This window comes from Nesoenas mayeri (genome assembly GCF_963082525.1).
Source record: "Nesoenas mayeri genome assembly, chromosome: 24".
Taxonomy (NCBI): domain Eukaryota; kingdom Metazoa; phylum Chordata; class Aves; order Columbiformes; family Columbidae; genus Nesoenas; species Nesoenas mayeri.
In genome coordinates, this window is record NC_137546.1 from 1762768 (window position 1) to 1784087 (window position 21320).

Sequence of the window (21320 nt, forward strand, 5' to 3'; positions counted from 1 at the left end):
ATTGCTGGCAATATGTAATAAACAGTATAGTTGTGTATAATTGTGTGGTTAACGATACACAGCACACACGCAAACACGTCCGTGTACATACACACATGGCGCACCAGTCCCAGGCGGCCGCTGCCACCAACAGGGACTTTACAGGATGGGCTCCGGATAATATTTCTTCAATCAGACAGCTGGAAAACACAATACAGCTGGATCCATAGTTCAGCTACTGTCTGTACATTCATTTTAATGCTCAGGAAAATATAGATTTTATTTTATTAAGTTTTGCTGCAAAACAAAGAAACAAATGAAATCCCTTTTTCTCATGTCTTAATTATTACTATTTATTTTCTTTACATTTTGATTGGAGTATTTAAACCTGCCTTTGGCGTTATGGATAGAAAGCTCAGGAGTCTCTGAACACACGGCTGAGCCAAAATAAAACCAAAAAAATGGAAGAAGAGTGTCACTTAGAGGTTAGAAATATTTGTAGCAACAACGTATTTTCTCCAATCAGCGTTCACTACTTTATCTCTAAGGCACACACTCTGTCTTTAGGGTCTCACGACATCCAGATTTGTCTCTGTCAGTCCAAGTCCTCATCGAGCCCGTTAAATAGCAGATCTGAGAGAGTCCTGGGACGCTCCCTCCCTAATGCCGACAGGCGCCTGTGGTCTCTGGGGTCTCCTCATGAAGCGCAAGCGGATGCTTTGCCATCGGTACGAGGTGCATCCTCTTCCAGCATCTCCATCCCAAGCAGCGCGAGGCTGCGGATTCGACGCCGCGGGGCATGAGATGCGACGCAGTCACTGGGGCTGGATGCTGCCGGGACACCTGTGCATGGACGTCTGTTTGGTCTGAAAGACTCTTCTGCCTTCAGAAGCCAGGTCAGTGTTCTTCACTTGGGGTCCTTTTGGCTGGATCAGCAGCAGGGGTGAGGGGCTGCCAGCCCTCCCGCGCTGCTCCTTGGCTTGGTGACACTGCAGCAGAGGGGACACCTTCCCTTCCCCCTGCACCCGAATCACATCGCTTCTTCACCCCCCTCTCTTTCACGATGGCTTTTTGCAGGGAGTCAAACGCATCAGCCTGACTAGCGCCTCTCATCTAAAATGCAAACAAAAGAAGAAGGAAAGGAGGGAGGTGGGAACGGGAAGAGAAGCGAGCGCATCCTTAGACGAAGATCTGGATCCTCTCGCGGATGGCCTGCCGGCAGATGGGGCAGACGGTGAGGGCTGTGCTGCAGTCCGGGCAAGAGCCGTGGCCGCACTGGAACACCAGTTTGATTTGGTCGTCGATGCAGATCGGGCAGGTGATGCGCTCTTCCATCTGCCGGTAGCGGTTCTGCAGCTCCTCCATGAGCTTCCTCTGGTCGGTGGATTCCGAGCTGGGGCTGTACTCCACCTCGGTGCTGTCTGCAGGAGAGCAAGAGCCAGTCACCGGCGCGCTCTGCCTCTTTAATTAGCCGCTGCCCCTCAAGAGCAGCAATTAGCTCAGACTATACAGGACAAGCTTCATGAGACATCCTGGCCTGTCTATGCAGCTTGGGCTTGGCCCGTGACACCTGAGAGAATGTACCTTTTCCTCCCTAAAGGTGAATAACGCAACGGGCAACCCCCTCAAAAACTAACAAAGAACCCACACAAACAAACAACAAACATCAATTCCCTTTCTTATGCTTATTTCACCGAAAATCATCGATGCGGCTCAAACTAACTCTACGCAAGACCCTTCCCACAGCACTTAACAGCAAACGTACCTTGTTTCAGTTTTTTGGTTATTGTCACTTGACATTTGATGCACTTCTTCATCCTCCTGGAGCATTCTACCATGAATCACACAAGAAGAGGTAACAGTCAAGCCCACTGATGCCAAAATCAGGAGGAACACAACAGACTCAAGAACATCAGCTTTGAACAACCTGAGACCTCCCTCGATGATTAAGAGACTGTTTCTGCAGGAAAATGAGGACACTACCTTCTTTTTGCCTGTTGGTTTAGTCTTTCCTACGCCAGTAGCAATACAACATGTTTGATGGATAAAGCGCTGCCAGCTAGGGTTAAATCATCTGGCTTTCGTTTGGAATTATCCAGGGCATCTATAAGCACAAGCAAAGGTGCCTGGGTTCCTGATCATCAGGTGGTCAGAACACTCTGTGCTTTTCACAGGTAGCTTTGGACACCTTACGGTGGTGCTGAAATCATGCTGGGGTTGTTTTGGGACACAAGCAGCACAATAGCTTTGTGTCTAAACAGGACTTGATTTGTGAGAGTCCAGCCAGGACGGCTACGTGGTGGAAGAGGTAGGAAAAAGTTAAAAACAAGAGAACAAAACCAGAAAAAGCCCAGAATGGACTTACCTTCACACACAATACTGTGCTGGCAGGGGAAGAAATGGATGAGCAAGGCCAGCTCCGAGCAGACCAGGCACTCTGTGGGCACCGCCACGCTCGAGACACTAAGGTTGGTCATGGTGTTGGGGGTGGTGTGCACCCGGCGAAGGCTGCAGGTGACGGCTGAGCTGTCTGAAGAAACCTGCTGATCCCTGCAACGTGGACAAGGAGTAAAACCTGAGCCACATGCTCCAGGTCCTCCTCAGCAACCAGATAACACTGTGCTGCTCCCTGGTAAACACTCCACATGGAGACAGAGCAGCAGATGCTCAAGTAGCATAAACCCGCGAGCCTTTGCTGCCCCAGCGGGACCAACTCAGCCCTCAACAGCCCGGATTCTGACTGGTTCTATCTAAAAAGAACGGGAAGGAGCAGGGATGACTGGTGTTTACACCACCTGAAACTGCTCTTTTGAAGGGTACTGACAGTACAATCATCTGCGGGGAAGAGCCAGTTTTTCGGAGCTATTTCAAAAGCGCAGCCCTAACCATCCTCTATATTTGCACGTTCCTGAAAGGCAGCTGGGGCGGCTGTCTGGGAGTTCGCCTCTGATGTGACACAGGTTTGGATTCAGACTTCTGTCCTGGCATTATGAGTCCCAAATCCAAACCCTCAGCATCCAACCAACTGCAGCGTGTGGTGACACCACCGTGCTGTGCGAGCATCTCGCATCCTGCAAGGAACTGGAACTGGAGGTGCTTTCCAGAGGATACAGTTTACCTGAATTTCTGTGAGAAGTCTTTGACGATCTGGACAATCCTTCCATCTGTAATGAGGTCTAAAGGAGACTTTCCCCGATGGTTTGCATAATTAATATCTGCTCCCTCTTGTGCTAAGTAGCATGCAATGGCAGTTCCAACATTCAGCTCTACATTTCCAAGAATGCCAGACGCCTGCAGCTAAAAGAGGTTGAGAAACACTGTTAATAGAAAAAGTTTCTGTTATGTGGCTTTGTTTAAAACTTGATACAGATCGAAGTCTTAATCCTTGTGCTTACAATTCAAAAGGGCCATTTAGCATTCTCTTTAGAAAAATACAAATCGCAGATTCAAATCTTGCATTCTGGGAACAAGAGTGTGTAACTGGTCCTAACTGGTGCTAATCATTACTAATCACAGTAATGGGCATTCACTTCTTCAGGTGGTGAAGAGGAAGCACAATGAAGACTGATATGTGTCACCTCGCACATTCTGTTCTACATCTGCAGATAACTGGGGTGTTTGTGGTTGGCCGTCCTCATATTTTCCACACCATCAGGCAGAAATTAATTGCTGTGGTTCTGGGGCATGAATTAAACCCAAGACTCTTGGCTCTGCAACTGGATTCATGACCTTTCCCATGTTAAGAAAGAAACACACAATGCTAATAAAAATACCGAGGGAGACAGCATGAATTGTTGTCTGACTATGTGAAGTTTCATTCAAACGTGCCCTCAGAGGATCTATTCTTGCTTTCCCACAGCAAGAAGGTTTGTTTCCACACTGCCCATCTGGACTGGCTTTACACAATTTCCCTGCCTTCCTTTGCCCCCTTAGGTCCCACTCTCTGCTCTCGCTCTAACATCATCGTTTTCCTGCCCTGGGTGCTGGAATTTCTCCTCCCCTTATCTCACCTTGGAAAGGAGAGACAACCCCATCTCCCCTTCGCGCTTCTCCATCATGACGGACATGAGCTGCTGCCGTTCCAAGGCGATGTGCATGGCCGTGTCCCCGTCCTCATCCTCAGCGTTGACATCGCTGCCCTCGCTGACCAGCAGCTGCACCATCGCCACGTGTCCCTGGATGACAGCCAGGTGCAGCGCCGTCTGGTTGCGGTTGTTCTTGAGGTTGACATCGCAGCGACCCTTGAAGACAAGAATTGCATCGGAGTGAGCTGTTGCCGCTGAGTTTGGCTGGAGAACAGCCCTGCAGCTTGGTGACAGTGGAGGCCCCAGGTCTCAAGTCCATCTTTGTCGGGACAGAGATCTCTGGGAGAGCTATGTGATCCAGCCCTCTGTATCTCAGCCATATCACCCACCAACCCAAATATCAAGAAAGCGAGGATTAGAAGCCAAGTGCCCAACCGATACACAAAGAACATTTTCCTGGTGATGACTTGGGTATGAAAACTTGTCTTTTACCTCTTTGATGAGAATTTCTGCCACTTCCTTGTGATTGTTGAGAGCAGCAAGGTGCAGGGCGGTGAAGCCATCTTCCTTTTTGGAGTCAACCAGCTGCCGAGCTCTTGCTAGAATATTCTTTATGGCTCTAGTGTTGGAGGTTAGCAGAGATGGAAGAGTTACTTTATCAGGAAAGAAAACAACGCAGAGGAGGCAGACCTGCCTCTTCTGCTCAGCAGTTACAACTATTAGAGTTTTAATAGGCAGCACCGTGAGTTGGCAACGGTGACGCAGAGCACTCCCTCTATCTCACAGACTGAATGACAAGAATACAACAAAAGCCCTCGGTTATCATTTAATAAAGCAGGGTAAACTCATACTGCCATGAAAATAATGAGCAGATTTATCCTCGGAAGAATTCCAGAGGCTCCCAGCTAGACATAGTCTTTTCAAGTACTGTTTATTACAGATCTTCTCCTCTCCTTCTGTGTGTGAGCCCAAACATCTACAGAGACTATCCAGAAGCAGGCAGATTTCCTAGCCAGGCTAAGGAGGTATGAGACAGATGGGATGGGCAACAGCTATACCCCGCTGCATCCAAACCCAAGAAACATATAGCCAACCGTTTCCTTCCTAGCTATCTAGAGCTACGTCAACTATATTCTTACTGTTAAGGCAGCAACCATGAGTTAACAGCTGTAAAAGCAGGGTAAAGGGTCACTTACAGCTTGTTGCCTTTCAGAGCAGAATAGTGGAGCAGGTTGAAGCCTTGGCAGTTCTGGACAGTGAAGTCGATGTTGGGTACTTCAGTGAGAATCTCAATAATGACTGCGTAATCTGCAGTGATAGCGTAATGCAGAGGGGTGTCTCCCTGGGAATCCTGAACATGGACACCAAAGCACAATAAAGTCACCTACCTCAGAGTATTAAACGACACTTGTAAAAAGTCTCATTGCTCCCTATTGCTGGGAGCAGGAGCGTTTCAACAATGCACAGGAGCAGCAGGTCAGCTCTTGCTGGGAGCCCACAGCCAGCAACAAGTGTCACTGCATTGAGCTGAAGGGAAGGAGCAGACCCAAAACTGGAATTTCAGGCTACTGAAGATAGAGGAATACTTCCTCCGTCCAGTGCACAGTAGTGTGTTTTAAGAGAATGACCTCCAAATTCTATGGAGCAACAGATGGTGTAAGGCATAAGGAAACACCTCCCTACCCCAAAAAAGAACCAACACCAAAATAAACCAACACCAAACCCCCAAAAAACACCAACACATCCCCCAGCCCCCAAACCCCAGAACTCACTGGGAGGTTGACATCGCAGTTGAGCTCGCAGAGGGTCCGCACGACCTCTGTGAATCCTTGACTGACAGCAACATACAACGCTGTGCACTTTGCGTTGTTTAACAGGTCCGTGCTGGCTCCTTTACCAATAAGCACACGGGCAACCTCAGCTTGGTTTCTGATTTAAAAACAAGGAGTGAAACAGATCAGATTCAGTCCTGTGCAGGCAGTAAATTCTTCCTCCTCGTAAGGCAACAAACAAACAAAACCAACCCCAAACAACCAAACCACCCCAACATCCTCCTGAAAAGGATCTGATAACCAAAACCTCCCCACCAGTTGCTCTGATTCCCCCCAAAATTTCTGGCATGGGAACCAACTTAGCTGTGGAGGTTAAATTAATGCACTAAGAAACGCACCTGTGGCCATGAAGCTTCAATTTCTAACACAAAGTAAAATCAGAGAAAAGCCTCCATCAGTCATATGCCTGTCACACAGACGGCCCATTTATAGCTACAAATGTGCTCTGGCAGCCCTTTAGGTCTTGTAGCAGAGACAGCAAGAAGACAGATGTCCTACCCAAAAGCTGCGTAGTGCAGGGCTGTATCCCCCTCTTCATCCCTTAGGTTGACGTTGGCGTGTGCCTGCAGCAGGAGCTTCACAACATCCAGATGTCCCTGGTAAGAAGCAATCTGCAGGGCCGTCCTGCCCTGGTTCTTGGCATCGACCTACAGGAAAGGGCAGAGACACGGCAAACAGCTCGGTTAGGAAACACGTCGACTTGTGTTCAAGCCTCAGCTCTTTCTAGAGAAGGTTTTAGCAAGGTGGGAGTCACTGGCTGCAGAGCAGTCGCAGGCTCAGAAATGCAAAGCAGAACCCATGTCCCATCAGCTCCGTTCCGTGTACATCAACTACAACGCTGACCTTGTCCCAGAATATTTCTAAAGAGGAAGGGGACAGCACATTTCGTCAAGAAGGGACAAGCGAGTGACCCGCGCTGGAAGCCAGGGCTCTAATTGCGGCTCTGATGCCAAATCCCTCTGCCTGTGAGCAGAATGCTTCTTGGCACTCCCTTCCCAATAGGAAAATGCATGAGGAGACCAAATTCACTTTGCATAAGGCTGTGAAGATGCCAAGTCCCCATTGTTCTGTGTTACTGCAGGTGCTTTACTGGGCACAATGGCTGGAGGGCATATCACAGTGTCCAAATGCTGCAATGAGATTTGTTTGAGAAGTAAAGGGACTGAAGAACAAAGACAGGCAGTATGAAAAAAACAGGAAAAGAAGCCACTGAAATCAGTGGGAGACTAAGGAGAAGCAATGAAGGAGCAAGCAGAACCTCAGCAGCCTGGCAAGGAGAACAAAGGGGTTTCTTCCCTGCAGCTGGTTCTGTGCAGCAGTCAGGAGAGCAGAGCAGGCAAGACTCCCCTTGATTCACCCAAAATGACGGGTGAGTCATTCAGACGAGGAGGCATTAGAGGCCACGGTGTTATTATTCCATTTATGCAAGGAACAAAATGCTGATAAGCTGAAAAGGCCTTGGCAAGCAGCTCCAACTTGCACTACTAAGTGAGCCTCAAATCCAGCCTCCTATTGCTGTATACAACACTCCAATAGAAATAACAGTTTATTAAAGTAAATATTAGAATAGAAATAAAAAAGAAATAGAAATCTAATAAACATATCTATTAACATAAGGGATTTCTGACTCTTGGCACTCGCTTATCTGGGATAAATTCAACAACTGCAGGTATCTGTCTATTCCTCCCATCTCCACAGGCCCCACTAACTTTGTAAACAAAGAACTATAATAAATACCAGACAACTAACCACTAAATGAGCTTCACATGGGTTCCTTCAGAACTGATCCTAGCTTTCCTGGTTCATGCACCCAGCTGCTCCTGCCAGCCCTGCACACAGAGGCTCAACAAAACCTATGTGTTGTTACCGATGGTCTCCAGGGACATAGCTGAAATACTTTGTTCTCCAGTTCTCCTTTCTTAACCTGTTTAGGAGCCTGAACCTTCAAAGAGGCAGCTTAAAAGAGCAGTGATGTGAGCAGATGTGATCCCAACAGTCTGGCACTCAGCAGGCACATAAATTGTTCAGCAACAAGTCCAGCCCAGTTCCCTGCTCCAGTCAGACGGGAGATAAGACACCGCACAGACACACAGCACCAGGATCTGGGCAGCTTTTCTCTTGCCCGATTCCAACAGCAGCATTTTGCAAGGTCACGTAAGGACAGACATTCAGGCAGACACAAGCCATGGCTTTCTTTTCAAACAGAGGCTGGATACTCAGACATCTTGTTAGTGTTTTCATACCGATGAATACCTCTCCCCTAGTTGTACTGGTGTAGTGTCCATACATGAAATCTGGGCAAAGCCAGCTTTAGAAATGTGTTGTAGGACTAACACTAGGTCTGAAAAATCATTCTTTTTCTCGCATCCCACTCAACTACAAAATTTTATGATGGTATTTTAAAGAAGAGCAACAAAAAATAACCATTCCGGATGGCTTCAAAACTTGCCTTGTCCGGGTACCTCTGAAGGAGCTCCCGGACTTTAGCGGCGTTGTTGAGCGCCGCACAAATGACCAGGCACCCCGCGTGCTCCGACTCCGTCTTCTGGGACAGCAGCTTCTCCAATACGGTAATTAAAGTACCTGATGGGAACGAGAAACAGCCACGGGTTAAGAGGACAAAAGAGCGTATGTAGACATGCGTAGAGCTGTACAGCCACACTATGGGCCTGCTGCACCTCTCATACTCCAGCTCACACAAAAAGCTTTACAAACTTGTGGCTTACACAGAACTTTTGCTTTACAAGTCTGATGATTTGAGAACCCAAAAAGACATGAGACCATGGTACGGAAGAACAACACAAAAAAATCACTCCTAAAAGACAAAATGCATGGTTTTGGAAATGATGCTGAAGGGAAGAAATACAGGTCTTTTCAGATGAGCCCCCCTAATTACAACCTTTTGAATGCTTGAGAGGACAGAGTGGTTACGGATAGAACCAAGTTTAAAAGCTTGGGCTCATACAAAAGTTCTCCCTGAAGTCCGACTCAAGCAAACAGTTTAAGACCCATCTACATAGCAAAACAAAAATCCCCAGTAAGTCTGTCCTGACATCTAAAGGAAACAAGTGTGCTGAGGCTACAAAAAATGTTAAGAGCAGTCATATAAAACAGGCAAAATCCCCTCTACACAACATGCGATCCAAAATTCAGCTTTGGGGTGGACTGGGCAAAGTAATTTTTGATTTGACAACACTTCCACCCAAGGGCCCAGGAATATTTGACGGGTATTCAAGTATCCTCCTCCAGAACGGGAAATTGAGACAAACCAAGGCAGAAGCAAACACTGAACCCAGGGCTGGTTAGCACTCCTGAGCCCTAAACTCGATTTTCCTGCTAAGACCAGCTTTGCTTCCCTGCTAAGGCAGAATTCAGATCTGGAACTCTGTCTGGGGAACAACAGGCAGCTGGAGGTTAACACTGTCCGAAGGGTGTTGCTGTTGTTACACCAGAGCAACCATCCCACAGTCCCCACCAGATCAGACGTGTCTGTTCTCACTAGCTCACTTTTGGATTCCTTTGCGTTCTCTGTTGTCATGAGGTTCGCTTCCTCGTCTCTCTGGTAGGCAGTCAGGCAAGCCGGGTTAAACGTCCAGGACTGCCCTCCAACCGAGACGCGCAGGTCTCCGTCCCCATAGACCTTGATCACTTTGCCGATGTGCCCCAGGGTCTGCAATGGAAAGAGAGAAGTGGTTTTCAAAAGGTAAAACGCAGTCTGCTCCGCACCTCAGAACCAACGCAACGCCTCTACCAGCCGGTTCGCAGGCGGCACCTCCTGCTCTGTGGAAAGAAGCACGGACAGCGACGCGCTCGCCAGGACACCAGAGGGTTCCCAGCAGTTTCTCTGCTGCTGGTTTTACGTGAGAAAGGTTTCCCAGACACATTACAAACGTCTGGAGAGGAAGGTGGTGACACAACAAAACGTGGTCTGAAGAACCGAGAGAATTGATAAAATTTGGGCTAGGAAAGGTTTCCTCTGTGCATTTAATTGCTCCTGGAGGACACCTGTATTCTGCTTTTTAGCCATAATGGTCTGATCAGGCCGCTCTTCAACTTGCACACTTTCCTGCCTCATTCCAGAGACTTCGGGGGGGTGTAAGAGGACTTGTTACTTTGGTTAGTGCAACCTCTTATCTGACTCACTGGCAGCCAAACCCTTTGCCAGATTCCCCATCTACCCATTTTGCTTCGGTTGCCGCAATCGGATTTACCACCGATAGCTCCAAGCGACATTGATTTTGCAAAGGCTCAGCAGTCCCAGAAAGGTCTGTGCGAACACTGGAGGGCAACGCAGGCCCAGTCGCTATGACTAACGACTTGGGAAAACTCAGGATTTACTGGACTGTCCTGGAACTGGCGCGCACTCACAGGTGCCATTTCATCTGTCCACTCCCCATGACCAGGTTGGAATCGCTTCACTGTTTCCATATCATCTATCACTCGGACAACATCACCAACCCAAAAGGTGTTGAGCTACAAGAAAAAGAAAGTCATCAGCTTTTGGGGGACGAAGCCAGGAAAAAAAATGTAGCAATCAGCCCCTTCACTCCACCCCCACCCTCAGAAAACCCAACCAAACGAGCAGCCCATTGACTCAAAGAAAACGAGGCAATACAAAATGTAAGTACCACCAAGAAATCCGTAATCACCGCACTGCAAAATAAACACAGTCCAAGGGCTGTTGTATTTCTGTTTTAAGCCAAGTACACAATTAAGCAGGGAAATAATTTGGGACAAAACGTTTTTCTTTTCTTCTTCAAACTATTTATAATCAGTATCAGTATAATATGGAACTTTCCTTGGTCCATCTCATCACTATACCTGACTTGGCACTGGAGATCTTAATTCACTTTAATACAGGAGTTAAATCTGTTTGTTATTTAAAACATAAAAGGGAATCCAGAGCGTATCTGTGCTGGTAATTTGCCAGGTGCTCCCTCTGCTCACTGAGCTAAGGGAGTTCTGTCAAAATAGACTTTAAAAAGCAGACATTGCATTTTCCATTGGTCCTGGAGTTTTTAGCACTGTGACCTTGTTCAGGCCTTTCAGAATTCTGTGGTCTTTCTATACCTATTAGCCCTGTTTCTTATCATCCACATTTCAAGTCCCCAAACCTCTGGGGAAGGCGAGCTATGAGCTTTAGAAGTGCAGACACAAAATGAGAAGAGCTGGATTAAAGACTCGGGTCATCCAGAGAAATCAGAGAGAAGCGACACAAAGAAAGATGCAAAAACCAGAATAACATGAAGACACAAGAAAGAGAAAAATGAAATGGAAATGGCGTGGAAGCAGGTTCATCATAGATGAAGGGAAGGTGCAGAAGGATGAGCTACTGTCGTTCTAGTGTTATCGCTCTTATCAAAGAAGCTGTGATTAAGAAATGGAATTTACCTTAAGAACCTACAACGTTTGACATGCAAAGATTGATAAAGCTCTACAGCCTAGTCGCCCAGCTCCCAGTGCCTGCAGCCGTCTGCCGCGACTCAACGGCTTGCAGGAAATCCTGCCTATGACCACCGCTTTTAGAAGAGCGGCCTGTGTCTTTGGCACTTGCTTGAGACACGGTGTGTCCTACCAGGGCAGGTTAGACAGAGCTCGTCCTGGTTGCGCTCGCCCATCAGCACCTACCTTTGTCAGGGCTCCGGGATGGAAAGTCCAGCGCGTTTCGCTGTTGAACTGGACCCTCACGTCCCCTCTGTCCGTGATTCTGTGCACAGTCCCTGTCTGGCCAATGAACTTTTGATAAGGGGGGAAAAAAAAAGTAGGGGAAACCCCCTAAATAAATCACATTGCTTAATAGTGGGGAAAGCAGGCATGTGAGGCATAGATGGCTAAATTACCTACTTGTTCTCTGTTTAATATCCCTCTATACACCTGCGTTCACCACCAACAGGAATCCCAAATTACAGAGGCTCAACAACCCAGCAGACTATGTTAGCTACACAGCAATACTCAAAAACGATAGCTTTTGAATAAAAAATCCATGGCTCCACTGACAGCTGCCTGAAAGTTCATGCCAGATGATGCTAAATCCCTGCCTGTCAGGCTAAAAAAGAGACCGATGCTCAGTTAATAGATTTCCACATTGAAACTGGATTGACATCATTCGTCTTGACATTTCGAAGTCTGTTTTCAAAAAGAGTGCTCACCCACGGGGCAGGTTGGGCTAGGATACATATATAACCTATCTTTAGAATTATATAGCACTGCTTCACATACCAAGGCTTTAGACGCTGTCTCAGAATCAGACATGCAGGTTATTCAGTTGACTGACTCAAAGGTAGCAGGTATTTAGGACACCTGTGGCTATACGCTTCCCTCCCTCTCAAAAAGAGCCACTTTTATACAAGTTACTAATACAGGATCAGAGACATAATGTCAATATGATGCCAAGAAATTTCAGCCCTGGCCAGGGCCACTGTTGGCAAAACACGTAACGTTCATTAGTAGCAACGCACAGTGCAAAAGAAGCCCAACTGGGAATGGATCCAGAACTCTAAAGATCCACAGATCATTTAAAAACAAACAAACCAGCCATTAGTTTTTCGCACTGGCTTCAAGACTTTTGAGCAACTCTTTTTGCCCACTGTAGACTCCCAGAAATGACGCAGGGCTCCGCGAGGCAATGCTCGCACAACACAGACCTATCTGAGCCTAGAAAGAAATCGAATCCAGCATCCTATCGCTACAGAATTTCTGTGATTCAGGCAACACAATATAAATATATACAAAGATGTTCTGGTAACTTCCTAGCCCATGTCTACTTATGTAGTCTGAGATGGTGACGGATAAATCGCCGAGAGAAGAGCAAGCAGCAGCATACCTCAGCCATTTTCGGATTCCAGCCACCATGGCCCTCCTGCATCTCCCGCAAGATGTCGATGTCCAGCAGGCACTTCACTTTGTCCCCGTGCTGGAACGGGTGCCTGTCGGTGCTTTCTTTCCTCTGCAGTTCAGCTGGTTTTCCTGAAGAGAAGAACGACACCACCCACATACAGGCAGGATGTCCCTGTACCGTGGGCATCCTACCACTGCAAGGCCAAACTACTTTACTAACACTCTGAAATAAAGCACTATGTTCACACATGGACCACTCTTAAATAGTACATATTACATGGGAACATTATAAAACCACCTCCTGATGTTCTGTCTTCCAAGCAAAACGGCTTTAGCGTCAGGAAATGGCAGCATGAAATCAGAATTTCTCAACACAAGACTTGTCTCTACGCACCTAATTTTGGGAGATGCTCTTTGTAGTAAAAGCCACCAGATGCCTCCACGGTGCATTTCAGGTCCACTTTCCCCTTGTGTCCAACTCTGTAGACATTCGTGGTGCCATCAGACCACATGACGCTGGCCACGCTGCGCCCAGTCTCCACATCCCAGCCACGAATATCGACCACGCGTCCAGTTTTACCTTCACCACCTGATGGAAAAACAGGGAGGGAAAGAAATGTCGGTCACCTTTCTAATTAGAAAAATTATCCAGTTTGACCAACAAGGAGAGAATCTCTACATTAAACTCAGTGAAAGCCAGTCAAGCCCTTTCCTTTGGAATACAAATGTGGAAAAGGTGAATTCTGTGTGGAAGCAGACAGCTCTTTGGGTGTACAGAAACACCGCCTGACAGGCAACACACAGAGTCGTGGCACCACACTGTGGCAACAGAAAAACACAGCAGTGTTGGCAAATCCACCCAAGATCTTCAATCTCTCCCCAACACTGGTCAGGTGGAAGAACATCAAGTAAAGTTTGTTCTGGTACTTCTCATCACCTGCCCAAGCAAGAAGTACGATGGAAACAACCCAGAATAGGAGGATATATTTGTGAGAAAGTAAATCTTCCTCATCTAACTGCTGTGGATGGGGCAGCTCCACCAAAGACAAGGCAGGACCCACCAGGGACCAGCCCTTTTCTTTCTTCTCATTTGTCTTGCACGTGTAACTGATTTCAGGTCACAGCGTAGGCAACACAAGTCTCAGACATGTAAATGTTGATCTGATCTCAAAAGGATGGATAAGCTGTACTGAGCATAAGCTTCTTTTGCTCTCAGACCCTGCGAGTATCCACATCCTCCACTGAACCCAGAGGGAGTCAACACTGGAAGCCTTTGGACTTAAAACTTAATTATTAAAATAAAAACTATGCTGTACACATTACAGCGTGTACAAGGCTCTGGAACAGAGAATGTAACGTGCTGTACGTTTATACTTCTATACAAGATCTTCCAGGATGGTTCCCATGGGTTTTCACGGCAAAACTTTCCTCCCACACCCTGAAGGAACATACAGTTCATGTCACAGGTGTGTTTTTAAGCAACTACAAGAAAACAAATAATATTTAATAGTCTAAAGAACTGCAACCTGCATCATCTGAACAGCTCCACGTTTTCAACCAGCCATTTGGCAAAAAGAAACAAGAAAGGAATAGTGTTTCACAGGACACCTCCAACGCAGCTTACCGTCCTGGTTACCCCACTCCCAGTCGGGGCCACGGATCACTTTAGCGCCCTGAAAAGTCCCTTTTAATGTGATGCGAGTCAAATTCTGTCGAGGACTCACCAGGACTCTGGAAAAAAGAGAAGACAAATTAATCTAATGTTACTATTCAGGCTTTATAAAGCTCTGTTCCAACTGAGGGCTGTCTGGGATCGCCACACAAGCAGCAGGACGGTGCTGGGGTCTCTCTCGTGTTGTTGAGACACCAGAATGGCATCTTGCTTCTGGGGAAGTTGAACATATATAAACACAAAGACTCCAAACAACTACATCCACTCACACATGGCATGTGTAGCCCTGAACGAGAAAAATCACCCTTCTTTCAGAACTTCAAGAGCCTTGAGGGGGCTGCATGGGGCAAAACCAAAACCTAGTAGCTCCAAAGAAGATAAAATGCCCCACACGTTCTATGAGATGCACAAACTACAATTTATATCAGGGCAAAGCAGCTCAGTGAGGGCCAAGTATGATTACTATGAATGGAAGCAAATTAATACTATTAAACGTAGCTATTTACCAGCATTCTACGGCATGAGATACAACACTGCAAACCAAAGCCATCAAAATCTGGATTTAAGTTCACCCCATTGCCTACAGAGCGCAGGGGAAGCCCTGCTACAAATATCATCGAGCAATCTTAATCATAGCAGCAGAGCATGGTAGTTTTCATTGCCAGCTGGGCCACTTATGATCCACAAACACCCAAGTCAATTAACATAATGCTCACGCAATTAAAACATATCTTGAAAACAAAGGCCCTGAGAGGGGCAAAAAACAAATAGAGGACTAAGGAGAAAGTCAGTAACTTGTCCAGAAAGCCAGACATCATTTCAGAAGGTGAGTGAAACCTGACTTTGAGCTGCCCTTTGGCACGGTTGAGTTTAAGGCAACGCTCACAGCCATCGCTGGGGCTGCACAAAAGCATTAGTGGCTCAGGCAGACTCTGAGCCCAAAGCCATAAGGAGTTCAGCACATTTCCCAGCCTAAGCTGCAGCCGCACAGCCTCACCCACTGCAGAGCAGAGATTAGAGCAGCAGTGCTGTGGCGAGACTGCTTCCAGGAAAACACAGACCTCCCGTCTGCCCTGCAGCCCCCACCGCAGGCACGCACACCGACCCACCTTACGGTAAAAAGAAATACCTACGTGATAGTAAACAGGGGGTCTGATGTCCTGTTAAAGCAGCTTCCAATTCCCATAATGTTACAGCAGCTCCTCTGCTGCTTCTGCGCGTGCTGTTCGCAGCGGAAAGCTCCCTCATGAGACACCAAACCCCCAGAGTCCTTACGGACCCGTTCGTGTCACCATCCGCTCTTCTAGGTGACGGCAAAGGTGGCACAACCCATGCCTGGAATCGTGCACCTTCTCCTGACAAACCCCCAGAGCAGACGGAGCAAAATGCAGCTCAGCAGCTGTTCCAGGGGAGAGGGGAGGGGACATCCACGCTAGGACTGACCTCAGAACACTGCCTTTATTTTCCATCTAATACCTAGAGAGAGAAAGAAGGTGGAGACTCGGAAGGATAAAAAGCTTATGCTTGAACTCACTGTTTACTTATCCACCAAAAGCCGAAGTCTTTTACCTTTCTTAACTTGTTAGCAGGTCTCCCACCTGTGCTTTAGGACCGAACGTTTTTAAAAAGAGGGAGAAATTATTTGCACACATTCTTGTAATTGTTGAATGTTCGTTATCCAGATTGTAGCCCAACAGGAGGAAGACAAGGACCGTTTGTTGAATGGTTGAGAGTTTGCCCATTTCAAGCACCACCAAGGCTGGCAGTTGCTATGAAAGGGAAGATAATGGAACAGAGCTAGGAGAAAGCTCAGCTAAAAAGAAACGCTGATCAGCATTCATTTCATTGCCCTGTGTCATGCACTATAGACTGGCACCAAAAACCAGCATGGATTTGTATTACACCTGTAACAGCTTAGCTACAACGTGCTATTTTCACTGCATTTTGTCAAATGTTTTTCTAACAATTTATCAAAGACGTCTCAGTCAAGCCCTGACACAAAGTGATAAAAATACAGTTCTTGCCCCAAATCCTCCTCTAACAAGGGAGGGGTTTTCAACGCAAGGAGTCTCAGTGACAGTAAAATAAAGTGCCAAGCCAAGCTTAAGCATGATGCTTAAACAGCAAAATAACTGCCATTTGTTACATTTCTAGCATAATTTCCCTTTTGTACCATCACAGAGCAGAAATAGTTTCCCGTTTCAACAGCTCTCACGCTAACTTGTCACTTTCAGTCAAATTTGTGGCTGGAGACCAGGCAAACAAATCTGTCCAGCTCGGAAAGCGGAGCCTCCTTAAAGAAGAAAGAAGTGTAAGAAGCTTCATCCCTCATTCTACTTCAATACCGGAGGCGACTCACCATACCGGCCCGGTCCTGCACCGGGCTGCTGACCAGCAACACCGAACGATGCCAAACCAGATGTCCCGAGCCCATAGATCTCAGATTTTAATCTAATTCAACATGTTTTGCTCCAAATACTGGATAACAACCAAAGTTATTAGCGTGTTGCAAAAACCCCCTAGGGATAAATTTAATCGCTGCAATATTGGGGATTGGACTAGATGATCTTTTGAGGTCCCTTCCAATCCCAAACATACTGTGATACTGTGATACTGTGATATTGCCTTTAATAATAGCTTTAATGACGATAGCCTAAGTCTGCAGCCATTTCTGCCCTACAAATACCAACGATATTAAATTACTATGGAATCCAGAAGACACTAGGGAGCATGTGCTGTACGGAATGGAGTTGTGTCTCTCTTCAGCATGCTGGGAACCACCCCTTGGGGATATTCTGCCTGTGCTCGAATTTCAGGAGGTGCTTACACAGCCTTTTGCATCCCTGAGAGCTTCCTCCAGCCGGCCAGAAAAACAGCATCACCCGTGCTTTACAGATAGAGATCTGAGACCAAAATCAACTGACTTAAACAGAAACTGGTTTTAATTTGCAGTAGCAATCCAAAGGCTCTGCAGACGTCAGGGCCCCTTCATACCAGGCACATATTTTGCAAGGCAGAGATGTCTCCACTGCAAAAATTCTCATCTGAGGAAACAAGCGCAACGTGCAGGACTGGAAGGCTGAAGCAATGGTTACCCTGCAAGATGTAGTCCATAAATACTGTGTATACATCATCCCACATCTTCAGAAAGGCACGGCTGTAAACTAGAACCTCAGCTCATGGCAGTACAAACCCCAGCTCCTTCCATAGATGTCCAGGCAGGCTGCCTCAAGAAAGGCCAACACAGAGATCTTATGGAAACCACAAGTAAAACTGAGCTCAGCGATGCAAGAAATTTGAGATTCTCTAATCCTCCCATGCAAAGCTTCTGCTGAAGCACTTCCAGCGAAGGATAAAGGAAGGAAATTCTGACAGATGGCAGGCGGGCGCTGATTGCTCAAGCATGAACCAGACTAAGACAAGGACGGCAGTGAGGGATCAGGATCACAGAAACCTATTTCAGGAACTGTCTTTACCAAGAATTTCCATTGTCAATCCTCCCCTTCCTTGCCAAGGCACAAGACCAGCCGTACAGCCCAGACGGCGGGGTCGCAGTTGGGCTGGCGCTTGCTGTCATTGTCACTGACCCTCAAAGGTTATTGGGTTTGGAAAGCCATGGTGGGCAAGATTTCGACCGAGGGTACTACATGTGAACTAAAACGCGTGTGCGCACCTAAGACTCCCCACTGTGCTGCAGACAGGAGGTTTTCTCAACGGAGCTCTCAGAGATGTCAACATGAAGCCTCTAATGTCAGAATATTGTATGGAGAATGTGGGCACATGAAGCAAAATGTCTTTATCACCCTTTAAACGTGGCTATTAACTCAAAACACGGGCTAGAGACATTCTAGTGACAATTCCTCTTGCTTACAGTCTTGATCATGTAATTCCAGAAAAGATGAAGGTAAAACACATCACTGAAATTTAATATCTATTCCACAAATAGAATACTCCAAACTAACTAAGGGAAGCCCTAGTGTGGGGATACACCCTAGTGTTCTGCAATGTATGTGGTTTTCCATAGGGACAGAGTTAGGTAGTGCATCGGGTAAATCAGGGGGGTTTTTAGAAGTACAATTATACTCATTAACAGAATACATTCACAAGTAAATTCATATTAATAAATTCATCCATACTCAATGAGCATTTTAAAAAGTTAGGAAACAATCATCATCACACAAGAGTCAGATTTGATTCAAAATGTTACTCCCCAAAATTTCTAAGCCTAGCAGCTTAGACTGGCGTCGCATAAATAACACATGTCCAAGAGGTTACTACAGTAAATAAACCTGCACCCCCTTTATTGCCTAGTAATCAAACTCCCAGCAGTTGTCACTCAGCTGCTATATTAGTTCAGGCTTACGGTATAAGCAGTCGCAGATGGAAGGCTGGATTATTAAAGCTGCCTTGAATGGGTCTGCATTACAAACACACACCCAACCGACAGCATGCACTTGTTCTTGTAATGTATCCCCTTTAGAAATCCAACTGGTAATGAGACCAGACAGAGCTGGTTCAAGAATTATGGCTGAAAATAACTGCAAACTCTGTTTTGACTATAGTATAAAACACAATGTGACAAAATATTTGTATTTCTTATGCTCGATTACACAAAACATGAGCCTGTGTAGCGTGCTGGCTCCTCTGACTCCATTGTTCTCCAGTAATAAACAGGACTTTCGAAAATCTGTTAAGGTTGTGATTTATTGGCGAGTGAAGTCTAGAAAACAGCCTGGGTAGAATGCAGCACATCCCCTTCTGAAATTCAACTTAGCGCCATCCCCAAGAAGGCGATGTATGCGAAATGCCATTGCTGCTTTTGCACTTGAATATAATGATAATGTTTTATTTAAGAGGAAGATTATTTCAGACTTGATTATTTGCAGAACTCACCAGAGTGTGCCTGACTATTCCAGCCCTAAGGTAAACCTGATAGGTTTGGCTTTGCTATGCTGCTTGCAGACACCGATTTATCTCCAATTACTAAGCACATATCCAGCAAATGGATACGGGATTGGGAAAAAAGGGGGTCTTCAGTGAAACTGAGTTGTCCTGTTAAACTAAGGATGAGAGCCTCTCCCAAAACAGCCGTATAACTCAAACCAAACAAGACCAATTAAAAAACAGCAGCAACTGGCAGATGTCAGGAAGGCATTACTTCAAATGGCAAAATATATATTAAAAAAATCATGGTTTTCTGCCACCAGAGGTTCAAACTCGGGTCATTCAAGACCTGAAATAGCCTTCAGGTAAAGGTGTCTTCAAAGCCTCTTTAGAAAACTGACTGGGAACCCTCTGCAGCGTCTGTCTGGGCTTAAAGCCTCTTAAATCGCAGGATTAGTGAGCTGCTATGAACGCTGGTGTGTCGGCCTTGCCCAGGTTTAGCTGTACGAGCGCCATGGGTGACAGTTCGCTGCACAAGGACGTCACACTGCCACCTCCAAAACTGCCCCACTAGAGGCTCATCGTATCTCACCAATGCTCAGCCCAGGATCACAACCATCTACCTCCAAAGAGCCTTCCAGGACATTCCAGATCAGCGCTGCAGCGCTTTGTGAAAGTCAAACAACTCACGCAGGACAGCACCAGCGCCGGCAAGTTTACTGGCAGCCCTCCCAGCTCTCTTTTTACACCGACAGCAAATATTCTACTGCCTAATCCAAACAGCAGCCCGGCCAGAGGTCGAGTACGAGCCTTGAAAGGAAATATTGCTCTGTTTGCATCTCTCACCGTTCAGATTCTACTTACGGCTGCGAGTGTGCTGTCTCATAGCGCTCGAAGGAGTGAGACAGATCGTGCTTGTTGTTCATGTAACACTGCGTGCACAAGTCATAGTCAAAGCACATTTTGCATTTCCACCGCATTCCCCGTATGCCGTGCTTCTTGCAGCAGTCACAGATGATGTTTGGGTGACGGACACCTAGGAGAACAAAAGGCAAATGGTATTAAGATCCACACAAAATCCAGGGAGATCAGGCTGACAAGGCTCTTAAAACTACATCAGCATGTTCTGAAGAGAAGAATCATGTACTGTGCAGTTATTGAAGATGATGCAATAATATATGTGTAATATGAAGTATCCATTTTCTGGCTTAATGGACTCTCATCCTAAAAGTCATGCCAGGATCTAGCAGGACGACCACGTCAGCAAAACCATTAGATCCACAGATAAAAAAAAGAGGAAAGAAAAGCCTTTGCATAGAGGCAAGGAGGAATTCCATCGCTATGAACTGGCTGAGCGCACATCTCTGCTCAGCACCCGTCCACAGGCACTTGCAACAGGCCGAACATTCCAGGTTCAGGTGTTACACATGCTAAAGGTGATGGGTTTACAGCACCAGTGTCTTGTACGCACCACACTTACCGATTTGTGCATTATCATACAGAAGAAGGTCGTAAGCCCCTTGGAATCCAGTCCGATAATTGGTTCTGTTTCCTTGATCCCACTGCACGACCACGGTCTTGTCTGGAGTGGTCGGGCTGCCCGTCCGACCGATCTCCACTACGGTCCCAACGTTCCCTTCGCCGTTGTCCTGGTTGCCCCACTTCCAGTCCACTCCACGCACCACCCGCATCCCAACCTGCATGCTGGCATAGGGCTCCACGTCCATCGATGTGCGCAGCAACCCCTACAACTCTTCCATGGGACGGGTCTCGGAGACGGGCAGTGTCATCAGCAACACATTCGCTATCAGCAGCATGTTCAGCACACCTAATGAGACAACACGCAATTAAGTGACGTCACAGCAATAACTTTCATAGCGAAACGAGCGGATGCCACTTCAGCTCATACCCTTGGGACACAACTCAAGCTCAATGAGCAGGGCCGGCAGGTTTTCCAGATTCAAAGGAAAAGAACTCAAACCCCAACTCGAAGCGCTTATCCCACTCTGCTCAAAACACCATCCTAAGACATTTTGTGCAAAGAGATACTACCGAGGAACATCCTGACTACCTCCTATTCTTTATTACAGT

At 46.7% G+C, this 21320-nt stretch overlaps 1 protein-coding gene across 1 annotated transcript; it reads right to left on the reverse strand.

The window, feature by feature from the left end:
• Positions 1-1158: 1158 nt before the first annotated feature.
• On the reverse strand, positions 1159-20956 carry MIB2 (MIB E3 ubiquitin protein ligase 2; the record flags this gene model as incomplete). The annotated part of the gene is made up of 18 exons (XM_080358876.1): positions 1159-1400; positions 1745-1810; positions 2345-2529; positions 3098-3276; positions 3990-4220; positions 4497-4623; positions 5201-5355; positions 5777-5933; positions 6335-6483; positions 8286-8419; positions 9344-9506; positions 10205-10309; positions 11465-11572; positions 12660-12802; positions 13068-13262; positions 14298-14404; positions 20094-20265; positions 20710-20956. 18 exons carry the CDS (start codon positions 20954-20956, stop codon positions 1159-1161), a joined length of 2865 nt encoding a protein of 954 aa, XP_080215002.1.
• Positions 20957-21320: the final 364 nt, after the last annotated feature.